The 26,358-nt window shown below is 36.3% G+C and overlaps 1 protein-coding gene across 1 annotated transcript; it reads right to left on the reverse strand.

Moving 5' to 3' along the window:
• Positions 1 to 25,260, reverse strand: LOC100248757 (uncharacterized). Its single transcript, XM_059739372.1, has 27 exons — positions 24,685 to 25,260; positions 23,896 to 24,093; positions 23,475 to 23,597; positions 21,989 to 22,026; positions 21,735 to 21,900; positions 16,678 to 20,316; positions 16,433 to 16,558; positions 16,077 to 16,213; positions 14,273 to 14,504; positions 8,854 to 9,732; positions 8,656 to 8,727; positions 8,385 to 8,562; positions 8,164 to 8,272; positions 6,741 to 6,830; positions 6,551 to 6,632; positions 6,412 to 6,471; positions 6,285 to 6,337; positions 6,031 to 6,197; positions 3,219 to 3,426; positions 2,983 to 3,040; positions 2,657 to 2,713; positions 2,284 to 2,529; positions 1,581 to 1,645; positions 1,407 to 1,463; positions 1,232 to 1,325; positions 516 to 656; positions 1 to 419 (listed from the first exon to the last, which is right to left on the reverse strand). Exons 1-27 carry the CDS (start codon positions 24,763 to 24,765, stop codon positions 315 to 317), a joined length of 7,461 nt encoding a protein of 2,486 aa, XP_059595355.1. The 5' UTR covers positions 24,766 to 25,260; the 3' UTR covers positions 1 to 314.
• Positions 25,261 to 26,358: the final 1,098 nt, after the last annotated feature.

Raw genomic sequence — 26,358 nt, forward strand, 5'->3', positions numbered from 1 at the left:
TAGCTAAAGGCCCAAATTGCTGACATTGAATATTTAATACTTTATACAAAAATCCAAAAAGACCAAAATCATTCACAATCAAAAAAGCCCTCGCTCCTTCACAAAACCAAAATCCCTGTGATCTTCCAAAAACTAAAGACCATCATCTCGTCTGACATCTCTCTAACAAGGAAAAGCATTATGGAGTTCATAATACTTTGCTGAATCTTATTTCTCGTCTTTCATCAAAAATTATGCTGCTGCCATAACCATGGCTCTTCTTTTTAAAGTCTAACTAAGGCTCTGTATTAACACCATAACCAACTTTGATATTTTCATTTTTGATGGATAATCCTCCGCCACTCAGGAACCCCCTTTTCTAGCATACATGTCCCTTGAAAGCTTATCATCTGATAGAAGCTTTTCCTGTACTCGCTAAGCTGCATGACAAGGAATACAAGAATTAATTCAATGTCTATGGCAATTAAAAATGCACAAGCAAAACAATAAGCACATGAAAAAGCAAGAAGGCAGACCTGGTCTGGCGTTATCTTCTTAAAGCCAAATTTCTTAGTCCATATACACTCTGCTTCTTCAGCAGCCGGAAGCACAAAGCTCCGCACATTTAAAAAGGCCAGAAGTTTTTCAATGCAGGAGAACAATATCTGAAAGTAGCCCTACAAAGATATCCAAGATGCATGAAACCAGTTATAAAATCACAGCAAGATTGCAATAGGCGGTGAAGGACAGAAAACAATTATCAGAAATAAAACCCGTGTTTAATAATATTCTATGAACCAGGAAAAAGAACCAAATCACATGCAACTTTTGGAGGTAACCTTAATTTACCGCAACATTCATGGTCACTATTATATTGATGGAAAGCAATAAATCATTAGAATAAAAAAGTCCTGAAACTATTGTAATGAGAATAACTGTTTTATTTCTCCTGCTTTCCCCCTAATGAATATTGTCCTTACCCCAGGTTTCTCATACTCAGACCATAATCTAATCATGACTAATTCTTCAACTCTCAATAATTACTGGCACCAAATAGTTCCCAAAAAAGGATTTTCTAATACTGTAGAGAGAACCTTATGAAATTGAATTATGGTATTATACAAAACTCCAAATGGACTTCTGATGGAAAGAGATAATTTGGAGGTATATAGAACTCCACAGGTCATTGAAGGAAAACGAGATGTAGGTTATTGAAGCAGCTATCAGCTAAGCTACTCATTTTTGAACTCACCCTGCCTTGGTTATCAACACTAGTTGCAACCAGAGGGAGCTCTGCCACTTCCTGTCCGAACACTCGAAGGATTCCAGCCGAAACAACATGTGAACTGCATATCAAAGAGACAGTTATAAATAACCTCCTGGTGAAACAATGACCAGATTAGGCATATATAATTTCAGATTCTTACTTGACTGTTATGACTGCACAATACAATCCACTGAAATCCTGACCCCTTACATTCCTTCTGAGAAAGTGAGACATTTACAAATTCACTTGTAACAAAATGACAAATGATGGCAAAATATATACCAGAAAAAAACTTAACCACACATTAATAAATCGGGAAAGATATTGTGCTTACCCATAAACCATGGCTGGAATAAGGTCACGTCCAGTCACTGAATCTATTATTGGGTCAAAGCGATCCTAACACAAAATTAGCAGAAATTTAGTTTAATTCAATGATGGAAGTTGCTTTTATGTATCCACCAAGTATTGAAGAATGTCCTTTTAAAAACCACTAGTGAAATGAAATATTATGAAGACATAAATAAGCGTCACTTCACATTTGCCAAACATTTACTTCAAAATGTAGGCCCAGGCAGTTTGTTTCTACCTGCATGAATGCCGATACCATAAAAAATGGAGGCCTATAGCACCAATTGGGTGAGTGGTAGCACACAATTTTTCAGGCAAGATAAATTTAATACAAAGGTACCAAATAAGTTATACAACGTCATTTTGGCCCACAAAGTATATCAAAAGAAAAACAACCCAAAAGACTAGCAAAATTAGTCATTATCATTGAAATCATTAGCTTTTTTGCCCAATTCACTAAAGCTGAGAGGGTTTTAAACTAAAATCACATCAATTGTGGAACCACTATCATTTCCAAATAAATAAATTGAAACTGAAGAACTGTATATCTAGATCCAGCAACCAAGAATAATAAAAATTCCTGCTTACAGTAGTTAACGGAAGTGTGATTGCCATGGACTATGCTACAGGCAAAAAAGCAACCATTAAATAAATGATTATCTAGATACATCAAGAACGGTACTTACATGGAAGATAGCAACGGCCTCAGAGAGCAACACCCTAGTTTCAGGAGAAGCAAGTTTGCCACTAAGGAGCCTCCATCTTACATTATAATCAGCAATGCTTTCTAAACCTTTCCTCTCATGCTTCTCCTTTATAACATTCAGCAGAGAGTCTGGAAGCTTCTCCTCTCCACGAACATGCAGCTTCTGCAAAGCGGAATGGATCCTTATGCATTCCAAGCAACAAAACCATTTCCCACTGGGTAATTCCTGCCATGCAAGTTTATCACAATTTTATCCAAATAAAAAAAGAATTGCATCTAGACTTGGAAAGGAGGGATTCTTCACGCAAAGCAATCTACACATAAAATAAGATAAAGATCATTTGCGTGCACACCTTTAAATCTTGCATCTTATGGTCCCTCAAACAGCCAATATGAAACTCCTTTTCACACTGGAATAAATTGGAAGAGAAAAAGGTACTAGTTAAGAATAAGCAACACTATTCATAAATCCACTTCCAAAGCGCTTTAGAGCTCAATATACATATATAGATACACAGATACATTTTTTTTTATAGGCAACCAGAAATATATATATATATATACATGCATGGTAATATACATACATAGTAAAGGGTGGTACCATGCATGTATATATATATATATATATATATATATATAGAGAGAGAGAGAGAGAGAGAGAGAGAGAGAGAGATAGTACCTGGTCACACAGTATAATCGTGCGTGGACCAAATCCTGACTTACTGAAGTCATAACCTCTGCATATTAACAAACTTCAGAAAAACTTAAATCCAAGAAAAACCCGAAGGAATTGGAATAAATGAAGACAAAAATTTAATGGCAGCAAAAAACAGTAATATAACAATCACTATAAAGCATAACAAAGATGATGACAAAAGCCACAAGCTCAAATAAGTTTTTCTAAACAACCAGCACCTGCATAACACGCATGCACTAACTTCAGCTTCTGGGTTAACAATACGAATGCATCGCTTGGTTATTTGTTCTATGGGATCCACTCCTGAAACCCTGCCAGCTGCTACAGCATTGGCGTTATGCTCCACAAACTTTTCTCGTTGGAACATGTTCTGGCAATATCGACAGTACCAGTCATCTTGGGGAATGCTTGGTAGAGATGCACATACTGCATTTTCCAAGAAAAATGCATATTAAAATTAACTCTGGTAGATCACAATTGTAGAACCAATAATGAGAGCTAGCTAAAAGTATTCATAGATAATGAAGATATAGGAAACCTATACTCTAGGATCCAATGTAGGATATCACATAACTCAATTGAAGTTAATTTTTGTAAGGAAAACAATGGAGAATAGACGATAATGCTTGTGAATGTGTGTTATTATAGGGAGAAACTTCATTAGATACGACAAATCATAGATCCACACATGACAGACATGTGAGAGATTAGGCAAAAGAGAAAGGAACTTTAGTTTTTAGGCAGACAGAATATCAAAACTCTTCTGTTTGAATGATTGCATGTGAAATAAACAATATGAGGACCATATGTAAAACAGATTGGAACTTAGAAAAATAGAAGAAAAGAATAAAGACAGGGCACGACCCACATAAAAATAACCAAGCGGAACCTAGGAGGCGAGGTTTGCCAGTCTGGTATAAAACTGATCTTTTGGACAGCTCAGCAGCTCATTTGCTAGGGAAAGCATAATTCTTAAGCCAGTTATTTTTTAGGTCAAATTTGAGAATACAAAATTTCAGGTTCATTTTTCCCTACCCTAGTTGTTTTGGGTGGGGTGGGGGGTGGAGGCTTTTTCTCGTTTGATTGTCTTTATTTCATTTATTATCCTTTTTGTAACTATGCCTTTTTTTTTCTTTTTTTTATAGGCTTTTTTTTGTAACTGTGCTTATCTCATCCCAATATTGAAAAAAATATTCTATAATCTATTCATAAGTCAGTTATGTGAGAAGAGCATCATTTGAAGCTCTCAAATCACAAAATGGGTAAAAGAGATGCATTTCTATATGCAAATGAGGCCAAGCCAATTGAATTAGGCCTTTTAGAAAAAATTAGGCCACCTAGGATATTTCATAGTCCAAATAATAGCATCCGATTATAATATGTGAGTTGTTGCACATTTATCAAAGGTTTAAGGCATATTAAAGATGCAAAGATCTCTTGGAGTTCTAGAATGAGGTGCAGGACAGAAAGTGTGCCAAAGCATCATTTAAGTGCAAACCAGAGTACCACTGCAGTCATATAGAAGTTGCAAATGTGTACCCATAAATAATTAATATTGCAATAGATTAATACACTAATGCAATGATCTAGAACTTAAACATACTAATATTTGTTATATATCATTAATAATAAATATTCAAACTCAAGCACAAAACATTAACGTACCATAGAGGATTAATCATTTACATATTTATTCTTTACATTACACAATTGCACTTTACATTTTATTTTTTAAAATCAAAACATTATTACCAAAAAGGGCCAAATATGTGAAAATCAAAAGAGGCAGAATAGGCTTTGGAAACAGCATAAACAAAAAACAGTTTTGGACAAAATGAAACAGAAGAACAGGTATCCAGAATTCCAGCAGCAAGGTTTCATTTTGCATGCAAGGCAATTAATTAAGAAGGTCCCATTATAGATAATCCAGTGAGCAGTTTAAGAGAATAAAAAAAATTGCATTAACTAATGTTAGAGAATGGCAAAAATTTATACAGGAATGGCTGATCAACTTGCCAAATAGAACCCACAGATAGTGGTGGATTGAAGTGGGGGTGAGAGGGGGGCATGGCTGCTTGCCAACCCCCTGCCCCTCCCTTGGATTTTAAGTCTGGTTTTGCCTGTGCCCATGGCAATGGCCAAACAGGTGCTGAATAGGGGAGGAAGAGGAGGAAGAGGGCAAGGGGAAAAGGAGAGTGTGATAAGAAAAAAATTGGGGTTTCTTTCTTTTGAAGAGAGTTGAGAATGAGTTAGGAGGAACACACTTCTCTATGTGGGTTTCTTATAAATAAGATACAGCAATCATGCTATGAGACAATGAAACACCTTAGTAAAATTTAAAACTGAATGATGCTTTTTTCAAAAAGACCAAAACAAAACACTGGATCAGGCATGCCTATCATGTGCCTTGGACCTCACACAAAGGCCTGCACTTTGTACTGTACATGGCAACTTTCCTGATGCAACAGGAGGTGCCTTCCCTGCCACCACTGCACCTTGCATCTAGGCATGCTTTTGACAACACTATTTTGGGGACGCCTAGGTTGGCAAACGTCCACAGTCCAACACGCACTATAATTGACTAGAATCAGAAAGTCCTACACTTAAAAAAGAATGACAAAAGGAAAGAAAGAATAAACAGAGAAAGAGAGAAAAGGGAGGGAAGGAAGAGTAGAAGAATAATCAAAATGGACATATATAATATCTTACAAAAACAAGGTATGTTCCAGGGGACGTCAAATCCAGAAAAAAAAAAAGGTAACTAGTCCTTTTACTTCTACTTATAAACAGTAAAAAAGAAGAGAAAAAGGCGTTTATACTGTATTCTTCTAGTGTTAGGGAGTCAATTCACACCTCACATATTAATGCAACAACGTCACAAATAGTTCCATTTCTCTCTCTTCTGAAGCAAGCAGCTGCTTAGCATTCAAGTTAAGTACAAAGGCTCCACTGATGGGTCTATCAAACCAGTGAAAAACATGCAAGTAAATACAACTGATATCTCAAATATAATAGGAATCCGAGTCTCACCTCTGTGAAAGGCCCTAGGGCATCCATCACAAAGCAAAAGATTGCCACCATCTCCACAAATACTGCAGAGGTCGTCATTATCCCTAGCAGAATATTTACGGCCTTTTGATAGAGAAATTGCCAATTCATGTAGTGACACTCCATTTGATGTGTAAATGTATGAATAGCTATGAAAAAAAAAGGATAATGTTAAGAAATTACAAAAGACTAACAAACCAAGTTAGAGAACTGTAAAATCCTTCAACAGAACTCACGGTTTTTTACGTGAGGCCCAACCTGCATGAGCTTCAAACTGTGAGGCACTGACCTGCTTGTTAAATGCAAAAATATCAAGATATATGTAAACAATATAAGCAGCAGTTCTAGCAGTAAAAGATGTACCTCACAGTGGCAGCACCAACAAAATATTCCAAAGCCTTTTTTATAACCATCCAGCAATTTCTGTAAAGAAGAAGCAATTACTTCAGATCATAAAAATAGTTTAAACAAATATAGCAATTCTTCTTTTTATCTCAACAACCTTTCCGCCTGCATAGTAGGCAACTTCAGTTCCATCAGGTAACCCGCCTTCCTCAAAAACTAATCTGTGCAACCTCTGATCTCTTGAGAAAGAAGTCATCCAATGACAAATAAAAGTTAGGCTAAAAGCAAAAACTTAGAGAACTTAAGCAAGAAATCTATTATACTAAATAATACAGATAGATACCAACTTTTTTGTTATCTTCCCCAGACTCTTATTTTCTGAGGAGTTGTACAATGCACTTCCAGAGGACTTTGTAACTGGAATTGGTTTCAACAACCTGAAAAATAACCCAGATGGAAGCATATAACAAAAGGAAAAGAACATTGGTGTACAAATTCTATTGAAGATGGTGGTTTGTAACTTTGTGTTAACCATATCATAAATAATAATTAAATTTAAATTGATCAAGATAGGCTAAGTTTGACTATATTTGAAAAGTATCATATAGTTGTTAAGCCTTCTTTAGGAAAAAGCTCCACAATATATTTAAAAACTATTCAAGATACAGAGAAAGGGAACATGACACATGATGCAATCGAAAAGTTGACATATATGCATGCAAGCAACACATATTAGATTTAACAGGTAAACGGTTTTAAAAACATTTAAGAATGCAATGAATCAAAATTTTAAGCTTAAAAACTGGTGTTGTTCAATCAAGTGATATAACTTGAGCAATAAACTACAATATATTGGTTGACCAAAATTTTCAATAAAAAAACTACTAATCTAGTTTACTTGGAGAATGACTGCAAACCACACTGCATAAATCCAATACCCAAGCCACAGTCTCCCTCCATTCAAGTTTTACAGCTACTGGAATTCATCTTTCCCCGCACTTACTTCCTCCAGTAGAGTTTTTGTTTCAAGTGTAATTCACCATTCATCTTCCATTCCATTCATTTCTCCTTTATTCTTTCTTCAAGAAATTTAAGCCAAGGTTTTTATGGAAAAAAGGTAAATTGTGGTCAATGTCCCAAAAAGGTAAAATTGTGGTCAATGTCCCAAAAAGGTAAAAAGATAACTCCTTAATGAAATAATAAAAATTTGAGAAATAAATGATTCAAAAAGTTCAGGGCCCAAGAAAGGGAAGCCTTGATCAACTTCTTTCTTTCAAGTAAGATTCACCACCCATCTTCATTCATTTCTCCTTTATTCTTTCTTCAAGATATTTAAGCCAAGGTTTTAATGGGAAAAAGGTAAATTGTGGTCAGCGCCCCAAAAAGTAATAAGATAACTCTTTGATGAAATAATATAAATTTGAGAAATAAATGATTCTCAAAAAGTTCAGGGCCCATGAAAGGGAAGCCTTGATCAACTTCACTTTCCCACAATGAGCCATATATATATATATATATATATATATATATGAGATAGTATTAAAAAGCATAAAGTGCACAAGAGTACATCATTTTCTAGTCAACAAATTTTCCCACAAGAGTATATATATATAGACCTATAGCTTTCTACTATGTACCTAAGCAAACAATTTTAAGCAAAATCAAAGAAGATCATCACCCATTCTTAACAAACACCAGAAATTTCAAAGCATAAATAAGAATGAAAGATAAGAAGCAAAAATTTGAAACAAGAAAGTCTTAAACAGTTACCTAGCTCTTTCACTGGTCCTATGAATTGAAGTAGCTGGTGAGTTGTTTCTCTTAATGCATGAATTGCCTAGTGGATCCATTTTTGCAGCTTCATCTGCAGGTAAAGATCCTGAGAATCATTGAACACCAAGAACCGTCAAGAAAAATAATTACAAAATCATCCAACTCACTCCTCCACAGCTTAACAGCCTAATTGACCTGAATTTAGTGAGAAAACTCACGTTTTACTGGAAATGAACCAATGGCACTTTGAATAGTTGCTTCCAATGTTTCCAAAGGAGCATCCTTGCATACATGCAACACATCATGAAGGTTTTTACCATTGTCAAGGTAAATGTACTTTGCTGCATGTCTGTATGATTTGCAAGCATGGAGCTCGAATTGGGAAGGCAAAACAACCTACATTTATATAAGGAAAATAATAAATAAAGTCATTCACTCAAGTCACTGAACTACTCTGCATGCTGACTATGGAGTAATGAAACTACTCACTCTGCTTCCCTTGCACAAAGAACATGAGCACAAGATCCCATTGCCTTTGATAGTTCCCTGAAGCCTATAGCCCTACAATTCAAACATCACGATTTAGCCCCAAGCATGAAAACAAATTGTTATTTTCATGTAAAGCAGCTGATAAAGAAATAAAACAAATTAACATAGTTAAATAAACACCATTAGGTATGAATCTACCTTCTTTCTACCATCGTAAGTTACAGGGTATCCCTCCAGCATGCCAGTCTCGAGAAGATCCCTTATTGTCAAGGGAACCTTGTTCAAGGCAATCTTTTTTGACATTTTCAGTCCTAACTTCTTTGGACTTGTTAATGATCTTACCGCACCATTTGTCTTCTCGTCAACTCCTATGGCAACAGAATTGCAAAAATTATAGTCTGATTCCAAACTCTCCACAGTGTCCTCCTTCGATTTTAATGCTGATCTTGTAAACCGCTTTGGAAGTTTCTCCTCCATCGCAATATCTATCTCCTTGCTCTCATCGATCAGTCCTGCAGTTTGCAACTTCAGACTACCATCATTTGATTCGTCCTTGATTGAAGCTTTCTGGGATTGGCTCTTCGGCTCCTCTTCACAAATGGGCCCCACCAAATAGCCGCCCGTAGGTTTCTCCACGACAACAGGGTCATTCTCATCAGTTTTCTGCTCCTCATCGGTAGTGCTTTCATCATCTTTTGGCTCCTCCGCAATGGTTCTTCTCTCATCATTCTTGGACTCTTCCAAACGCTTCAGTCTCTTATTTCTCGAATACTGGATGACCCCATCCCATCGATTCTTGGTCTCGCGAATCCGATCACTAGAATCATTCCCCTCCAACTCATCATTCAAGGTCTTCAGCTTCTTATTACTCTCATTCCAAGCAACCCCATTGCAGTTAATAGTTTCATTCTGAGTCTGAGCCTTCGTCGACCGAGTCCGACCGATTAAACCGCATTGGGAATGAACCTCCAATGCAAAAGCTAACTCGCGTTTCATACCTTTCCAGAACCCAGAGACAACAAAACTGCGATATCCAAAACGGCGCAGAACAGAAACACTAATCGGGCCACAGATTTTCGATTAGACAAACCCAATCGATCGATTCGAAACCCTAACCCCTCGAGTTACCAGAATAAGTAGAAAATTGAGGAAGGAGTCGTTGAAAAATCGGGTCCAGTGATGGGATTTTGGATTGAGAATGTGGGACTGGAACAATGTTTGTGAGAGATGGTGACTAGGGTTTTGGAGATTGGAAAGAAACGTAGTCAAGGGTGAAATCGAGGGGCCCAAGCAACCAGCGAATCAACGAAAAGATATATGAAAGGGCAATGCGGCGGATCCTTAAATATATAAACCATGAAATTACAAAAATCGATGAAAAAAAATAAAATTATTCCATTTCATATCGCCTAAAAAAATGGGATTGTCAATTTTCTTCTCTTTTTCTTTTTACGTGTTATAAAATAATTATAATTAATATATTTTTTTATATAATTTGAAAACAATTTACAGTTGATTCAAACCTCTAATGTCGTCTTTCAGACTTTCACGTTCATTATTTTATTAATTTTTTATATCATATCCGCACAAGAAATTAAAACGGTATTTATAACGTCTTTTAACTAACTTCATGCAAAATTATTTTATTTATAAAATAGCTTCTTTTTTTTCCAAAAAATATTATTAATTATTATTTTTTTTAATCCGTCCCGTTCGTATGAAAAATTAGTTAAGATCAGACAATACATAACGGTCTTTTTAACGGTTTTCTTTTAACCGTTTTCCTTATACTAATCGGGAAGAGGTGGGTCCATTTTTTTTGTCATCAGTAGCCAAAAAGGGCCTGGCAACGGGTATCACTAGCACAAGACTATGGATATTTAAACGTTCCTTTTTTTCTTTTTTTTGAATATCGGTTAGTTTGGCGGGTAACATAATCAGGAAAATTATATATTATTATTAACTATGAAATGTCCAGTTTAAAAAAGACCGAGTGAAATAATAATTTTTTTTTCTATTTTAAAAAATCGAAGACATGCTTCCATGAGCGAGTGAAATAATCTTTTCAGGGATCACTTCTTTAATTTTTTTTTAAAAAGATAATGATTTAAAATTATTTAAAAAATTATTATTTCAAATTTTAAAAGATATAGGATAGGTAAATACTTAATATAAAAAAGTTCGTATTATTTTTTATTTTTTATTTTTAAAAAAAATCACACCTAAAATCATTTTTATAATTTAAAAAATATTATTTATTTTTTTTAATTTTAGGATATTTATTATTTTATTCTTTTTATAATTAAACAAATTTATAAAAAACCAGTAAAATTTATTAGATGAAATAACAACCAAGCAAATAATATCTTTTTTTTCAATGCTTTTTTTTTTGGCATAAACATCCTATATTAGATTAAATTTAATTTGAAAAATAGAGTGGAAAGGGGAGTTTAAAATATGAAAAATTTAAAATTACTTACTATGACACTCTGTTTTTCGACTTTTTTTTTCTTTTTAACAAAATAATAAATAAATATATAAATGGCTCCACGTGGATTTCAATTATTATGTTTGGACTGGGTGAAGTCACCGGCATTAGAATTCTGTTGTTCTGGCTCTCTGCTTCATATTGGAAATTTGATGGATGATCTCCAAAAGTTGCCAGTCTATACAAACAATATGAAAAATGGATGAAAAAATTACATAAGTTACTAATTTAGTGATTAATTAGAACTATAACCCCAGATGCCCACTAAGACGATGATCGTACATCCCTTCATAAACTTCACTTTGAAGTTTGGACCTGGCTGCTTTATGTTTAAATAATTTTTAATGCTATTTAATAATATGAATACAACCATTCAGCAGAGTCTTGACTTTGATTGGCTATGATCTCCAATTATTTTACCGTTTCTTTTTGTATTGGTTGATTATTTGTTGTACGCTAGAGATATTAGACCAAGATCAATCCAGTAATATAAATAATATAAATGCACAGGAAAGACACTACTAAAATTGGGTTTGACCCATGATAATCTTCATCTAATTTGGGCATGAAAAAGATTCAAGATTTACCCAACTATTAGAACTGTAACCCAAGCATTACCCATACAACCAGACTGCAAGTCTGCAATTATAAACTTTGGCCAGAGGCCTACGTGCATTTATGATCAGCTGGCGAGGCACTCATGATTTTTCATGCTTAATTATAATTATAATAGAAGAAAAGAAAGAAAAGAAACCAACATAATCTGACTCGCCCTTGTGAAGGTTTCCTCCAACAGACTTAGCCCACTTCACATAGAAGCGAAGAGAGAGATTTGGAGGAAGCGAAAATGCCAAAGGATCGAAGTTGCCCTACACGAGAAACCGCCCTTCAGAAGGCGATTCAGTCCGAGTAGTCCCCATTTCTCCCACTGTCGTGAATCAACGAGCGTGGGGAAGGATATGCACACCTAAGAAAGACTGCGGCCACCATGGATAGGAGTGGATGTGACCACCCCCCACCTGGTTGCTTGGAGGCATTGGTGGGGGGTGGCTCCGTGGAGAGAAGATGAAGCTCAGGGTCACATGATGGTACGGAGAGGGTTGATCGGGGAGGCCTGGTGTGTTGTTATAAGGATTTCTTGGTCATGGGAGCAATAAAAGGATGAGGTGACTTAAGTAGTAGTGTGTGGTCACTTTTGGTTAAAGGAGGCAAAAAGAAAGTAGGGTGAGTGAAATGGGACTGAAAGTTAGCATCTTCCAAGGGATATGCCATTGTGCCCTCCACTGGCTCCACATCTCATGACAGCTCCCCCTTCCATTCTTTTTCCCTTCATTTTCTTTTCTTGCCCTACACTCTATACTCATTTCATCATTTGTTTATCCAATCAGGTATCATGCATTCCACCATACTAGTAGATGACTTGGCATGCCAGGTGGCAAAATCCCCCCCCCCCCCTCTTTTTTTAAAATGCTCTGGGCTCAGTAAACCTATAACTTGTGGGTTGGGAATTACATATTGAAGCCATTTTTGTCATTGGAACTTGTTTAGTGATGGGCAAGTGTTGAAATTCGTGCAACGATTTATGATGAAAAATTAAGGAAAACGAAAAAGAAAGAACATGTAGATTTAACATGGTTCGATAAATTGTCTACATTCACAGAAACAGAAAGGATTATTTTCACTACTTATCAAATTAGGTATACTAATCTTTAAAAATGAAATTCCAAAAATACCCCTAAATCATACTATGAGAGGCGTTGCTCCCCAAATCCCCCAACCTATCATTCACCCACAACAATAAAAATACAAGTCTGAATGACAAATGTCGTCATTCCGTTTCGCTCTAGCATTTGCCCCTTTCTCTCCATATGTTTTTCGCTCAAATATGAGCCACATACTACAACAGCGAGTCAAGCAGTTGGACCAAATTTTGATGTGACCAGATTCTGATGTTGTGCCAAGTCACGTATATAAAAAGCGCTCTTTGTGTCACCTACAGGAAAACATTTCCCAAGAAACACATAGCCTCTTATTTAAAGTTGGTTAAGCCTTTTCTCCAGGCTTCTTTAACTTAATTTCCCTTGACCGAGTGAGATTTTATTTTCTTGGTGACACAAGCAGTATCATTTTGTTCGATACTCTCTTTTGATTGCGTAATGCTTTTCTGAAGGTGCAGTTGCTCCTTGATGATCATGTAATCCTCCATTTAGCCAAAAGTTGCTAGATACAGCTAAGGAGTAAAAAGGAAAAAAAAAAAAATATATATATATATATATATATACCTGGGCAGCTGGGCTACGCAAGCAAGCTAGACAGATTTAATGGATGAATATCAGAAAAGATGACGAGCACAACTGACCCTTGGTCAATATATAAATAGCACGAGCCAAAATTTTGAGGTTGGTGGCATATGCGGATCCTGGAACTACTGGAAGAATATTACTTGATGCGACAACCACCACTTTCCTCAAGCCATATTGCTTTACTGAGAATTTGCCTTCCAACATATACAACACTTTGGACCACAACAGAAATGAGCTGCTTTATGCATTACCACTAAAACAAAATATTGAATGGCTTTTCTCTAAGATCAACCAGCTCTACCTATCTTTGCAGAACCATGACTGTGGACAGTGTTCAGGCCATTGGAATGGTCTAGAAGTGTGTCTAGACCTTTGATCATGACACCAGCAAATGAAATTAACTTATCGCCTGGTTTGCATGGGTGCCCGGAATTTCATCCATAGACATTCTTGTAGTAGTTCTACAGTTAGTTTCTATTAGCTTTCTGGTAAACACTATCTAACATACACAAGCCTGAACAATGGAAAAGGTCACATAAAAATCAAATTATGTGAAGTCCCTTAACATTTTTGCCCACATTATTCTCGTGTCGTCTAACATTGATAGTTTGATATGGCACATGTTCATGTTATGCACCTTATATATATAATTGTTATTTTATTTACAAAGTAGTTTCCTTTGGCTAATACTACATTACACAAATCGCAAACCCTATTGTGAATCTGTGATGAATATGAGTGCAAAATGAAAATTGTGATACAACAAAAAAGATTCACCAAAAAAGCTGCACCTGGGATTTGGAGAAGATAAAAGGGAAAGGATTCATGAGAACCACCTCTTTCCATTCTTGGTGACCTTGAGCTTCATCACAAGTTCCTCACGCTGAGCTTCAACCTCTGCATATTTGAGGCTCATGTGGAAGTAGCGTTCACGAATGTCTCTTAACTCTGACTCTAAGGATGATTTTGTGCGTTCATATCTTTCTTTTGGTACTACTTCACCATCAGCTGTTGATTTCCTTGAAGAATCTGCAGGACCTTTTCGCCCATCAGACAACCTGAAAAGTAATCCAGGATTTTGTTAAAACAATGAACACTGGCCTGACATAGAGCTGTGACAATTGATTTATCATTCACATTGGAATAGTTCATGTTGTATGGCATTTGCTACCTTAATATGATGAAAGATCTCTGAAGTTTTTATTTGCTTATTTAGGTATATCAATATTGTTTTTTTTTTCTATGATCCCAGTGAAAACCTATCAAAGTTGATTAACAACTTCTCAGTTAATTTTCTGTTCCTCTGTATTTTATTTTAGCTTTTACCAATAAGTCAACTGAGAAGCAACATAAACCTCAGCTGATTCAAGCCCAGATGCTCCACTGTCATATTAAGAGAAACCAGTATGGTCCTTAATTTTTCACTATCTAGATTTCTGCATTCATAATCTCGTAGACTTTCACATCTTTCTTCACTACCTTCAATTCAGTATCTTGATGGTCACACTGTTGGTTCCTTTAGAGCCTTCCATATATATTTATATGTTGCTTCCTCCCAATTAGATCTTAACATAGAAAAATGATCACTACATATGATCTTCACAATATGGTCATGTAATCTTTCAGTTGGGTTCTTTAACAGTTGGGATGGGGGGTTTATAGTTATTGTCCCACGTAATGACCTTTGCAATCAGTTAGTCCTCTGCATCCCTAACCCCATCATTTAAACACAAACAACTCCCATCTGGGGATAAGATGCAATATAGAAAAACAATGGAGTGGCAAGAGTTCTACAAAGAAACCCCAGATTTAAGTTCTTGAAGCAGGAGATGGATCAAAGTGAACCATTATTTCCCAATTTAAGTGATAAAGGAAGGAATCAGAATAGGACAGGTTCTGTCTCAAAGATCATTACTGGATGACAGCTTAGCTGGCTGTCAATCATACAAGACATAACCAACCAAAAACAAACTAACAACCACAGGAGCAGCCAAAAACCACAAGATATAAGCCTAGATGTAATTCAAGGACTTGGTTTAGGATGTTTGGAAAAGAAAAAAATAATCCTTTTCTATCATAACAAAAGTTGTTTCATAAGCATTATTCTTCTTTTATTTAATTCTTAAAGATCAAATTAGAAAACTTTATGTGCTAATTACCCAAAAAATGCCTTGATATCCTATTTGGAACTCTTCAAATTTCTTTGGGATTTTCTCTATTTCATCCTCTTTAGTTTTTTATTTTTTATTTTTTTAAGTTAATTCTGTACTGACCACGATTAAACTCCTCCAAGCCTCTGATCATATAATCTAGAAAAAAATTAAATAAGCTGATATCTCTAGATTGGGACTATTATAAGGATATGAAGTATAATTTTTTTTTTTTTTTTAAATTGTTGACATGTTTTGATTATCATCTATAGGCCAAAAATGAGAAATACTAGATTTGGATATTGCCTCTTTTGGAAACCATTTATGTGTCCTGCTAAAATGTTCAGAATTAATAATAAGAGATCTAATGGCATACTAAATTTGGATATTGCCTCTTGAAGATAACTTTGTTGCTGTTAAGTGAAGGTTAGTTTTATCAATGATATATCCATAGCCAGAATATGTTCCACTTATACCCACCTTTTAAGCTGAACTTTATACTTTTTATTGGCCTCCAATGCCTCAGCAAGTTCATTCTCGAGCAACTGCACCTTTGAAACAGGATCAACTCCAACAGCATGAGAATTTTTATCTTGCAAGCCATTCTTTTCATCACCCTGAAATGAATAAAAAAAAAAGAAAAGAAAGAAAAGAAGAAGGGCAGAAGAAGCTTCAAAGAGTAAGAAGAACTCGCCTATGTTGAGAGGATTAATTTATAATCAAATAATGTCAAGCAGGATTCAAGAGTACATGTGCCTTTGGTAAAGATGTTACAAGGTTGGAGGGTCTATGTTAGCTCTGGAGGCAAAATAAAGTAGACAATTTAGATGTCTAACCTCTTGTTGATGTTGGGTGCTGTAGGTATTCTGTTGATCTTTCAAAAGTTCTCGTACTTGACCAGTCTTCGTGGATTGCTTCCTTCTATTATCACGATGTTGATTGGTGCTCTTTGCTGTTTCATTCTGCCCAATAAATCCAAGATTAGAATTAAAGTCTATCAATATCTAAATCAACTCAACATGCTATTAAAGATAAATTTTAATTTAAAGTTTTTATGTTTCCAAGGAAGAATGACACTAACCTTTGAGGTCATATGATTCACCTTGGCATTGGAGAGACCAGTAAATTTTTTACTGCTGGACTCGCTCCGACCTTGTTTCTCTTCCTTCATCAATTTCAGTTCCTCTTCAAGGGCTTCGGCTCTCTTCAGGCATTCATTCTTCTCCTCCTCAAGTTGTTCTACTTTTCGCTGAAATTGCCTGACTTCTCTCCTAATCCGGCTGAGCTCATTCTTCAGCTCAGCATCCTGAGCACAGAATGCCTCTCTTGCAGTTAAATCACCCTCCATGCGCAAAATCTTTTCTTCTAATACAACTCGATTTAGTTTGCAGTCCTCTAATTCAGATGTGGACGTTTCCAAGCTAGAAATCTTCTCAATGAATGAAATCTTCTCTGCCTTGAGTTCTTCGTTATCTGCAGATATTAAATGCAATGAAGCTTCCATTTTTCCCCTTTCAAATTTAGCTGCATCAAACTCAGCCTTTAGAGCCAAAACTTCATCCTGAAGAGGTGCTAATTTCTGCAACTGAACCTTCAAACTAGCAGTTTCTTCCAGGAGTTGTTGGCGCTCATATTCAGAAACTGTAAGCTTTAGTTCAAGATCACTCAAAGTGGTCTTAAGTTTCTCTTCACTTGATCTATAATTTTCCAGCAACTTCAAATTTTTTTTGTGGTCAGCCATCAGCATTGAATGATTTTGTTTGGAAATAGAAAGGTCACTCGTCAAGCCTTGTACCTTTTCTTCAGATTCCAGTTGGACAATATAGAGCTCATTCTCAATCAATTTAACTTTAGACTGAACTTCTTGAAGCTCAGATTCAAGTTTAGCTTTATCTGCATGTAAGCTGGATGCTTCATAAACAGAATTGGATGTTATTCTCTCTCTTTCATCATGGGTTGCAGAAATTTGATTGTTTAGGTGTTCTACCTCTTTCTGAAGCTTCTCAACTTCTGCTGTCTTCTCCGAGTACCTCTGATTGAATAAGCTTTCCCCCAGAATAAGTTTCTCCTTCTGTTTCCTGTTTTCTTGAAGTAGAATATCTAATTCTGAAGTGAAGATTTTCTCTTTTGAAGCCATATCTTCAAGCATTGAAGAAAGATTTTCTTCTAAAACTTCTACTCTTTTGGAGCAATTGGCAAATCTTTTCTGTGATTCCCTCAATTTGGCCTCCAATAGAGTAGAGCCCTCATGCAACTCCAGTTTTTGCTTTCTCAACTCTCCGTTGGACTTCTGAAGAGAGCTGCACTCTTCAATGAGCCTCTCAGCAGTGGCCTTTAATTTAGGGTTTGCTCTTTTCAGGTAGTCACACTCTTCTTGAGCTTCTGACCATTTAGTTTGCATGTCCTGTAGTTTTTGTTCTATAACCACCTTTTGTGTCTCCATCTCAATTGCCAGTCTTCTGATCTCATCTTGGAAACTCGAGGCTACAGATTTAGAATTCTCTAGTTCCAGCTGGCAGGATGCTCTCTCATCGGTCAAATACCTTAGTTGAGCTTCCAAGCCTGATGTGCGTTCTGATAACTGAACATTCTCTAGTTCTAACTCGGATATATGGAGCTCTAGTTCACGCTTTCCATTCTCTAGCTCTGACATTTTCCTCCGAAGGATCCTGTTGGCAGAAACATGGGAATCCACACTGCTGCTAAGCACCATTAAATCATTTCGCAAATCATCCAAGCATTTGGAGGTAATATTACTTTCTCTCACCACAATTTCAATGTTTTCCTCCAGCTGAGTTTTTTCTTTTTGAAGCTCAGAAACCTGACTTTCTGATTCCCTTTGGGACTGTCTAAGGAGACCAATTTCCTCTTCCTTTGATAGCAGACAAGCTTCAAGCTTTATTATCTCAGACTTTCTTTCTGTCAGTTCCTTATCCAGATCTGTAACTTTAACTTCCAGTTCCATCTTTGAACTCTCAATTTCATGAATCGATCGAAAAAGATTATTTTCCTTTACAATGTAGTCTTCCAGCTTCTTTTGGGCCTCTATAATTGTTCTGCTCCCATCCCTGATCTCAGCTTCATCATGTTTGCGAACTTCTTCACATTCAATTATCCTTGCTTCCAATAATCTGTTCAGTTCAACTAAACAGTTCAAGATAGATTCCACATGGTCTCTCTGAGCAATCACATCTACACTCTTCAAATCAACTAAGTTATCAATATCGCAGCCACATTCTTCATTCACATTAGAAGATACACCATACCATGGTTTCTTTATTTGAGACAGAGCCATCTGAAGCTGTTTAAATACTTCAGAAAAAATAGTTGATGTTCCAAAGGCAGCAAGCTGATCCTCCCCATGCACTTTCTTCTCCAGCTCTTGTTCCAGATGGCATATTTGGAGCTTAAGTTCACTCACTTCTGACTCAGAACTGGAATAGGATTTAGCCGGAACCTCAGTGGATGAAAAATCAAAGGATGCGCTTCCTCCCATGGATTTGCTTTTTGATTCCTTAAGCTTGAATAAGAGTTCCAGATTTTCATCTGTGAGCTCATTGCAATCTCTCTCTAGCTCCTCCAACTTTACTTTCAAGGCTTCAATTTCTTTGATCAGACTTTCATCACCTCCATTATTGGCAACCATTTGCTCTGAATTTGTTCCTTTGATAGACTCAGATAATCTTGCTTCCAAGTCGACGATTTCTTCTTCTTTAGCAGATAATTTGGATTTGTATCCTGTCTCAACATCCAAAATAGCCTGATTACTCAAACTCCGTTCATTCTCTAACTCATGGTTTTTGTCTTCCAAGGCTTGTTCCAGAAATCCCACCTTAACTTGTAAATTTTTCTCCGAATCCTGCAATTGTTGCAGCTGGAGTGCTACATCCTTGTTTTCTGCTAAACTCTCATGGATGGAGCTATCTGCATCATTGAGTTTCAACCGTAAAGCTGCAAGATCCTCTAGCTCAATTTTCTGCTTTTCTATCGTCAATTCCAGTTCCTGAAGGACAGAAACAAGCTCAATGTTTGACTCTTGACTTCTCCTCAACTGCAGAGCAAGATTTGCATTGGATTCTTTCTGAAATTTTATCTCATCCTCTAGTTCCTTTTGAATATGGGTTGCTCCTTCATCTTGAAATGTGGACTCCCCCATGGCTTGTTTCATCTTTGATTCCTCTAACAATATTTTCAGTTGATCAATTTCTTTCTTCAAGGCATCACGTTCTGAGTATGCTGCTGAAAGCTCCATATCCAAAGTTGCCTGGTTTTTTGACTGATCAGAGAACTCCTTCCTCAGGATTTCCAAATCAAGCATTAGCTTCTGCGAATTTCTTTCCCACATTTTTGCTTCTGCACGAAGCTCTTCTATTGTATCTTCTGCAGCTTCCAGAAGGTTTTTAGAAGAACCACCATTTGTCAAGGATGATGAGGCAATAACATTTGAAGCACTTAGAGCTATGTCTGGCGGAGGATTCTGAGAAAGATTTCCTGAACCCATTACCCTTGAATTAAATAATGAATGAATTGATTGAGGAGGATCTTCAAAGGTATATTTGTCGTGAGATGCACTAGTTTGGGAGCTGGTTGAGTCATCTCTTCCAGTGGGTTTGTTCCCATCACCATTCATGTTGTTTGCAGAGGAGAAACTTCCCCTTACTACAAATCCCCCAGCAGAGTCAAAGCTGTGATTGGAACCTGATGTCGAGAAACTTGTTTCCTGCAGGGAAGTGAGGATGTTATGTCAATTGCATAGTAACAACAAAGAATGATTAAAGTAATTAAGTAATGGCCTCTTTTGCATACACCATATGCACACCACAGCAGAAAATTAATAAATCCATATACAGAGCCCCCCATTACTGGGAGTATATATGAATATGATTTCATGGCTTGTACTCAAACATTTATAGGAAATTTATATATTTATATCTTTTTTCTGCATCATGAGCCAGTTTAATAACTTGGGGCAAAGATTACAGTTAAATTCCCTAAATGAGGCAAGAATGCTTGTTCTCCAACCAAGATTAATAGGATCAATTTGGAGATTGAAAGAAAAGATTTTAATGAACCCACACATTAGTTTTTCCTTAATCCTTTTGTTGTAGGGTATGTTCAGTGCTGAAAGAAGTCCATGTTTCAATGAAGAGTTCATTCAAAACACAGCACAAGTTTTGACCAAATAGGATGGAATGAAACTGTAGAGAGCTATAGGAAGATAAAATGTGTAGGGCACTCCTCCCTATTAACATAATACAAATATATAACTACCTAGGAATTCCAATTGTGGTTCTATTCACTATTTTAGGAGTTGGATTCAAGCTGTCTCCGGTTCCAGCTCTCAAGGAACAGCTGAAATGCGTGTAGTAGTGTGGTTTCTTCAAATTCCAATCTCCATAAGTTCCTGAGACCAGTTTAGAGGCTTACAAGAGATTCCACCTTTATTTTCTTGAAAAATGTGTACAAGAAGGTGTATCAACATTTTTATAGTGGCGCCTGTTCTAAATTTTTTACTTTCTGCATTATTCTATAGTTATGATGTGTTGACGCTCAAGGACATGTTGTATCTGTTATGTTATGCAGTATATTTTTATTTGAATATTGAAGCTAACATAACAATGCACCAAGGGGAGCAAATGGGCTGAGAAGTACATGCATAGAAATAGAAAACACAGCAGAGGAGGATATCACAACAAACAGCATACAAAATCTATCAAATATTTCACAAAATGAGAGATCATCATTCAAAGTTTGCAGCACTATTCCACAAAGTAAAATGTGATTAACCTTATAAAATTCCTAGTAATTGTTAATGTGATTTAGCCATAAAGTAATTTTTTAGGAAAGTGAGACAATCGGTCTTGGTTCAGCTTATTAGATATTGACCAAGATATAGATTTTCAAGTTTGTAGATTACATGGCTCTAATTTTTTTTATGACTAAAGCAGTGGTTCAGACAATTCTAATGACATTGGACACATAATGTTATCTTCTAAAATCATATCAGGCAAGAAAAATTATGCACAACTGACATGTTCTTGCAATGAGCATGAGCATAACAAAAGATGGGAAATCCACCATGTTTAAGTACAACAGAAGAGAGTTATACAACCAATGATGAGAGAAAAAGTGTCACACCCTACTCCCAAGTTCTCCAGGATGTGAGGTAGGTTCCAAGTCTTTACTAGAGGATGATCCTCCATTCTTTGCAGCATTATCAGACCCATCCAACTTTATATCTGTATCATGATTATCCACCTTTGGATCCTCTTCATGGGAATTTGTGTCTTTGGATTCCTCATCCCTAGAAAACATGCAGCAAAGCTTCCAAATGAAACGAAATAGTGGAAATTCAAACAAAGAATAAAGAAGCTTCAGCATCAAGAACAAACCTTTGTTTTATCCTTGGTGTTAAGCAATGAATTTTTACCTACAAATTAGACAGACAAGAAAAACAGAGTTAGAGCCAGAATGGCAGATCAGATGGCTTTTTAGTAGTGGCAGTGCACTACCAAACAAGCTAATGCTAAAATACAAGGCCATAACTACAAAGTGAAAAAACCATCTGAGAGATGGAGAATAGTAATGACTGCTAACTAGCTATAGGCTTGAACTTCACATTGTCAGTTCAATAACTCTATTTCTCTATTAGTTACACCATCAGTAACTGCTTTTAACTTACTTTAAATAGAACTAGAAATTTGCTTAGTACTACTTGTGAATTTCCTTTCACTTTGCTTTGTGGATTCGAAGGGTTCTCCTCCTTTTCCTCTTCAACTTCTCTCCAAGTCAAGAATGGACTTCTTACATAATGAATTTCAAAATTTTCTGGTTGATCAGGAGAATAACTTTCTAGATTTAAAAAAAAAAAATTGGAAAAATTATGAACCATTGTCTCAATTCTAATGACTGGCAACTGCTAACAAAACAAAGCAAAGCATTGTTTTTACTGTTGCTAGATCACAGAAGGTTAGTGAAATATCCCACCACATTGCCTACATTTCACGTTACCTTCACAAGAGGAGAAGGGTATGTGAATGCAGCACAGATTAAGAGCAGTCATAGAGTAGATGTGACCACAGAGAGTGGTGAACAAAGGTCTTGTTAAGACCCTAGTGGTTTGAAGGTTTTGATATAAGTTTTGTCATAGACATTTGGGACATTTTTAGATGCACCTTCCTTGGAAATATTCTTATTTCCATTTGTATCTATATCTCCTATATCCTTTGGGCATCAATCTCCCATCGTGTTTTGTGGGAATTAGGAATCATCCACTCTCCCCCACAGTGACTTTTACGTGGTGTTTTGGGGAATGCATGGTAGAGTATTCGTCATTGACATGAAAATATGACTCACACTTTCTGTTATGAAGAATTGTAGATTAGTGATTGAAAAAACAACTAAGACATCACATGCCAAACTAATAAATATTTAACTATTAACCGCTTTAAGAGAGACTATCTTCCACATTTTTTCCCTTTTGAGTGGAAAAGCTCCTCGCAAAAATCATACTCCTCACTTAATGACAGACCATTTATCTTCCATTTAAAATGCAGTCAAGGAAGCTCAAATAACTCAAATATAATCTTCCATAGAAACAAAGATATATGTATATGTGTGCATGCATATACATATAGAACAAGGAGAAAATTCTCTGAAATAAAATTTGACTCATTGGATTAAACTAGCTTCTACATCTCCTGTCCATTCAACATCTTGGAAATCACAGACAGAAAATCCTTGATCCTGCTACTCAATTCATTCTCAAACAAACCACTCTCAATTTCTAGTTGACTGCAATCAAATCTTCATAAGTAAATCCCTGATCTTTAAATTTTGTAATAATGGAAACATCACCAGCATGAGTGTATGACTCACTTGTAAAATTGTCCCATGATTGCACTTCTTCAAAGGCAATGAAACTGAAACAGAGGCACTTGAACTCATGTAGCTTGCCATATTGATGGTAGCCTCTCCAAGGATCCCAGTTCTAGCTGATCCCTATAATAAGAAAGTCACTTGGAATTATAACAGTCCATTTAAAGAAAGCAAAGGTAATGAACAAAAAGAATATAAGAAAAAAAAAAATCATTTCCTGGTCCATAGAGAATAAAACAACAATAATCATAATTGCCAATCTGTTATTTAAGTAGCGATAATCAGCAACGAGAGGATGTGCACATTGTACAGAGTTGACAATACTAAGACCCCTCAAGCGTTGTCTCCCATTACAAGGACAATTTGTCAAAGAAATGCATGGTTAGAACATAGAGTCGATGGGTGGTAACAACAATAATACCATGGCAACAACAAACTTGAAGAGAAACTCCTCCAGATCCTTCGAGTTATCCTCTTGGGAAATCCAAATTGATTCTGACAGGGTTTCTGTCCATTGACAATTTCCATTCCGTGCTGATGCTTTGCTCGACTTTGCAATTGATTTACCTGTTTCGACGGAGACAATAGACACAAAAAGTTTGTCCCACCCTTTTGGCACCTGTTACCACAAAATACTAGTAGTTAGCAAAAGGAGTGACAATTCACCACGTATCCTAGATACTCAATTCAGCCAAAGCCTTTCTTTGAACCAAATGGGGTTAGCTATACAATATCATTAATCTGATGGAAATAAATCCTCAGTCTATCACTTGGTTTGAAACAATTCCGCCATTCAGCAGTAGATGATAGTTTTAAGTATTCAACCTCTTTAAGAATCTCAGAAGACTATGAAAAATTTCACAATCATAGTAGAAAACATGCCATTATTTAATACTTAGATCAACCTCTCATGAACAAATCCGGCATATGAAATAAAAGATAGTTTCTCGGTCTTGCATAGTACGGAATTCAAAATTTATAGCAGTTCGAGCAACATTTTGGGAAATCGTTAATGGTGAAGTTTCCGTAAGGCATTGCAACATTTTCATGAAAATTATCAATGTTTTTGAACGAGAAAGTGCATTACAAGGAAGCAGAGCCTATGTTTAATTCCATCAAAGAAGGAAGAAGAGGAAAGAAGGTAAAATGCTTGAAAAGGGCTTATATTCTCACTCATTTTCCTTCCTTTTCCACCAAACAGGGAGCGTACCTGAGTAGCCTGAAAGTTTGAGAATTTGAAATCAACCCTCTCCCCTGATTTAGCCGCCTTGTTCCTATGCAACCTGAACATTTTGTTTTTAATTCCCTTTCTCTCTCCAAACTCTTACAAATTCAGAAAACAACCACCATTATCACAAACTCATCGCCTACTTAGTGGGAGAAACGGATGATGAAAGAATCGAGTGACAGAACCAAAGCAGAGGGAAGGGGAGGGAGAGAGTTAGCTAGCTGGTCATTATTGTAGGTTGTTGTTTTATTTTCGCACACTGCTTTTCCTTTTCTTTGGCGTCTCATTCATGTGTATGACAACGAGCGAGTATACACGAACGATGCACTCAAGCGCATATGCGGAACCAGCCGGCCCCATTTAAAATTTTAAACCAGTGTGTATGTTCATCTCCAGCGTACATAAAGAGGTCATTACGTGTTCAAAATAAATCGCCTTATAAATCTATAATTCGACAAGAGAAAGGAAGAAAGAAGTGGGCCATCCCCTCGGCATCATCGACGCTGTGATATTCCCACGATTTTTTCCGATGTCTTCCATTCCTTCCGTTTGTTTTGTCTCCTACTCTACATTTTTCTATGGAATGTCCGACCGCTACACTCCTCTCCTAATTTACCCACCGCTTTGAATTGATTGATGGTCTTTTTTTTGGCTGTTGCCCCATTCATATTTCTTTATCTGCATCCAACCACACTTATCTTCACTTCTAATTAACAAACAAAGCATACAAAAGTTGAAGGTTTTGTATAAAATAATTCATAGATGATGTTACTTTCATTGTCTGCACCCAATTTTAATTTTTCGAATTGGTATTGAAATGACTACAAATTAAAATTATAACCATTCACAGTTATAATAGAAACAAAATCAAGATTGGGACTTAGTTTGATAATTTGATAGATGGTTCTGATAAAGTGCTTTATTTTATTTCAAAAGTTAGAAAAGAGTTTTCCAAAGAAGAGGAGGGACCTCCACAAATTCCAAAGGAAGAGCTGTAGTTTGTGACCAAAGCTATGGTAAGACTGCTTTTGGGCCTAAGGATCAGTACAAAACAGTACCTTGCTGGAATCTAAAAGAAGAGCTCGGAGTTGTTTCTTTAATCGAGGCTCAAGTAACAAAGTGATAACTGGTAAGTAACTACCGCTAACACCTTTCTTACTACAGTTGCTCCAATGTTTTGGTGCAATGTTTGATATAGAATGCTCGTAAATGGGGGAAACTTGCAGAGAGAACCATCTGCCGAAATTCTTCTTCAGTCCTATGCTACCCCTTGGCTCTGTTGATTGTCATGACAACGATGTCTCCCTCCAAGAGGGTTGTGTTTTAATGCTATTGTCCCACTCCTTTGGCAGCACAGACTCACAGGTATCATCTTTCCACCCACCGGGAGTGCAATGGAGCAGTTCCTCATCACTCCAAGTTGTCAACACCCATTGTCAAATACAGTATCTGTGCTAAAAAAATACGAGACAAACGCATTTACTTGTGATATTGGCATTATTGAGACAGGGAGAGTGTCGTTGCTCACTCTGTAGCATATATTACATGTTCAGTGTTCTTTAGAATCTCAAAATATACATCACATCAGTTTTTGTGGACCATATCGCAAAATTCAGTCCAAAAAGCATCCATCATCATGTCCATTTCAACCAGCTT

This window comes from Vitis vinifera, chromosome 8 (genome assembly GCF_030704535.1).
Source record: "Vitis vinifera cultivar Pinot Noir 40024 chromosome 8, ASM3070453v1".
Classification (NCBI taxonomy): Eukaryota; Viridiplantae; Streptophyta; class Magnoliopsida; order Vitales; family Vitaceae; genus Vitis; species Vitis vinifera.

Excerpts from the sequence above, each read along its gene's own strand:
- LOC100248757 (XM_059739372.1), bottom strand. The coding sequence starts at position 24,765 with ATGTTCAGGTTGCATAGGAACAAGGCGGCTAAATCAGGGGAGAGGGTT. Across the intron at positions 24,094-24,684 it reads CAAACTTTCAGGCTACTCAG|GTGCCAAAAGGGTGGGACAA; the intron begins GTACGCTCCCTG and ends TTGTGGTAACAG. Across the intron at positions 657-1,231 it reads GTGTTGATAACCAAGGCAGG|GGCTACTTTCAGATATTGTT; the intron begins GTGAGTTCAAAA and ends ATATCTTTGTAG.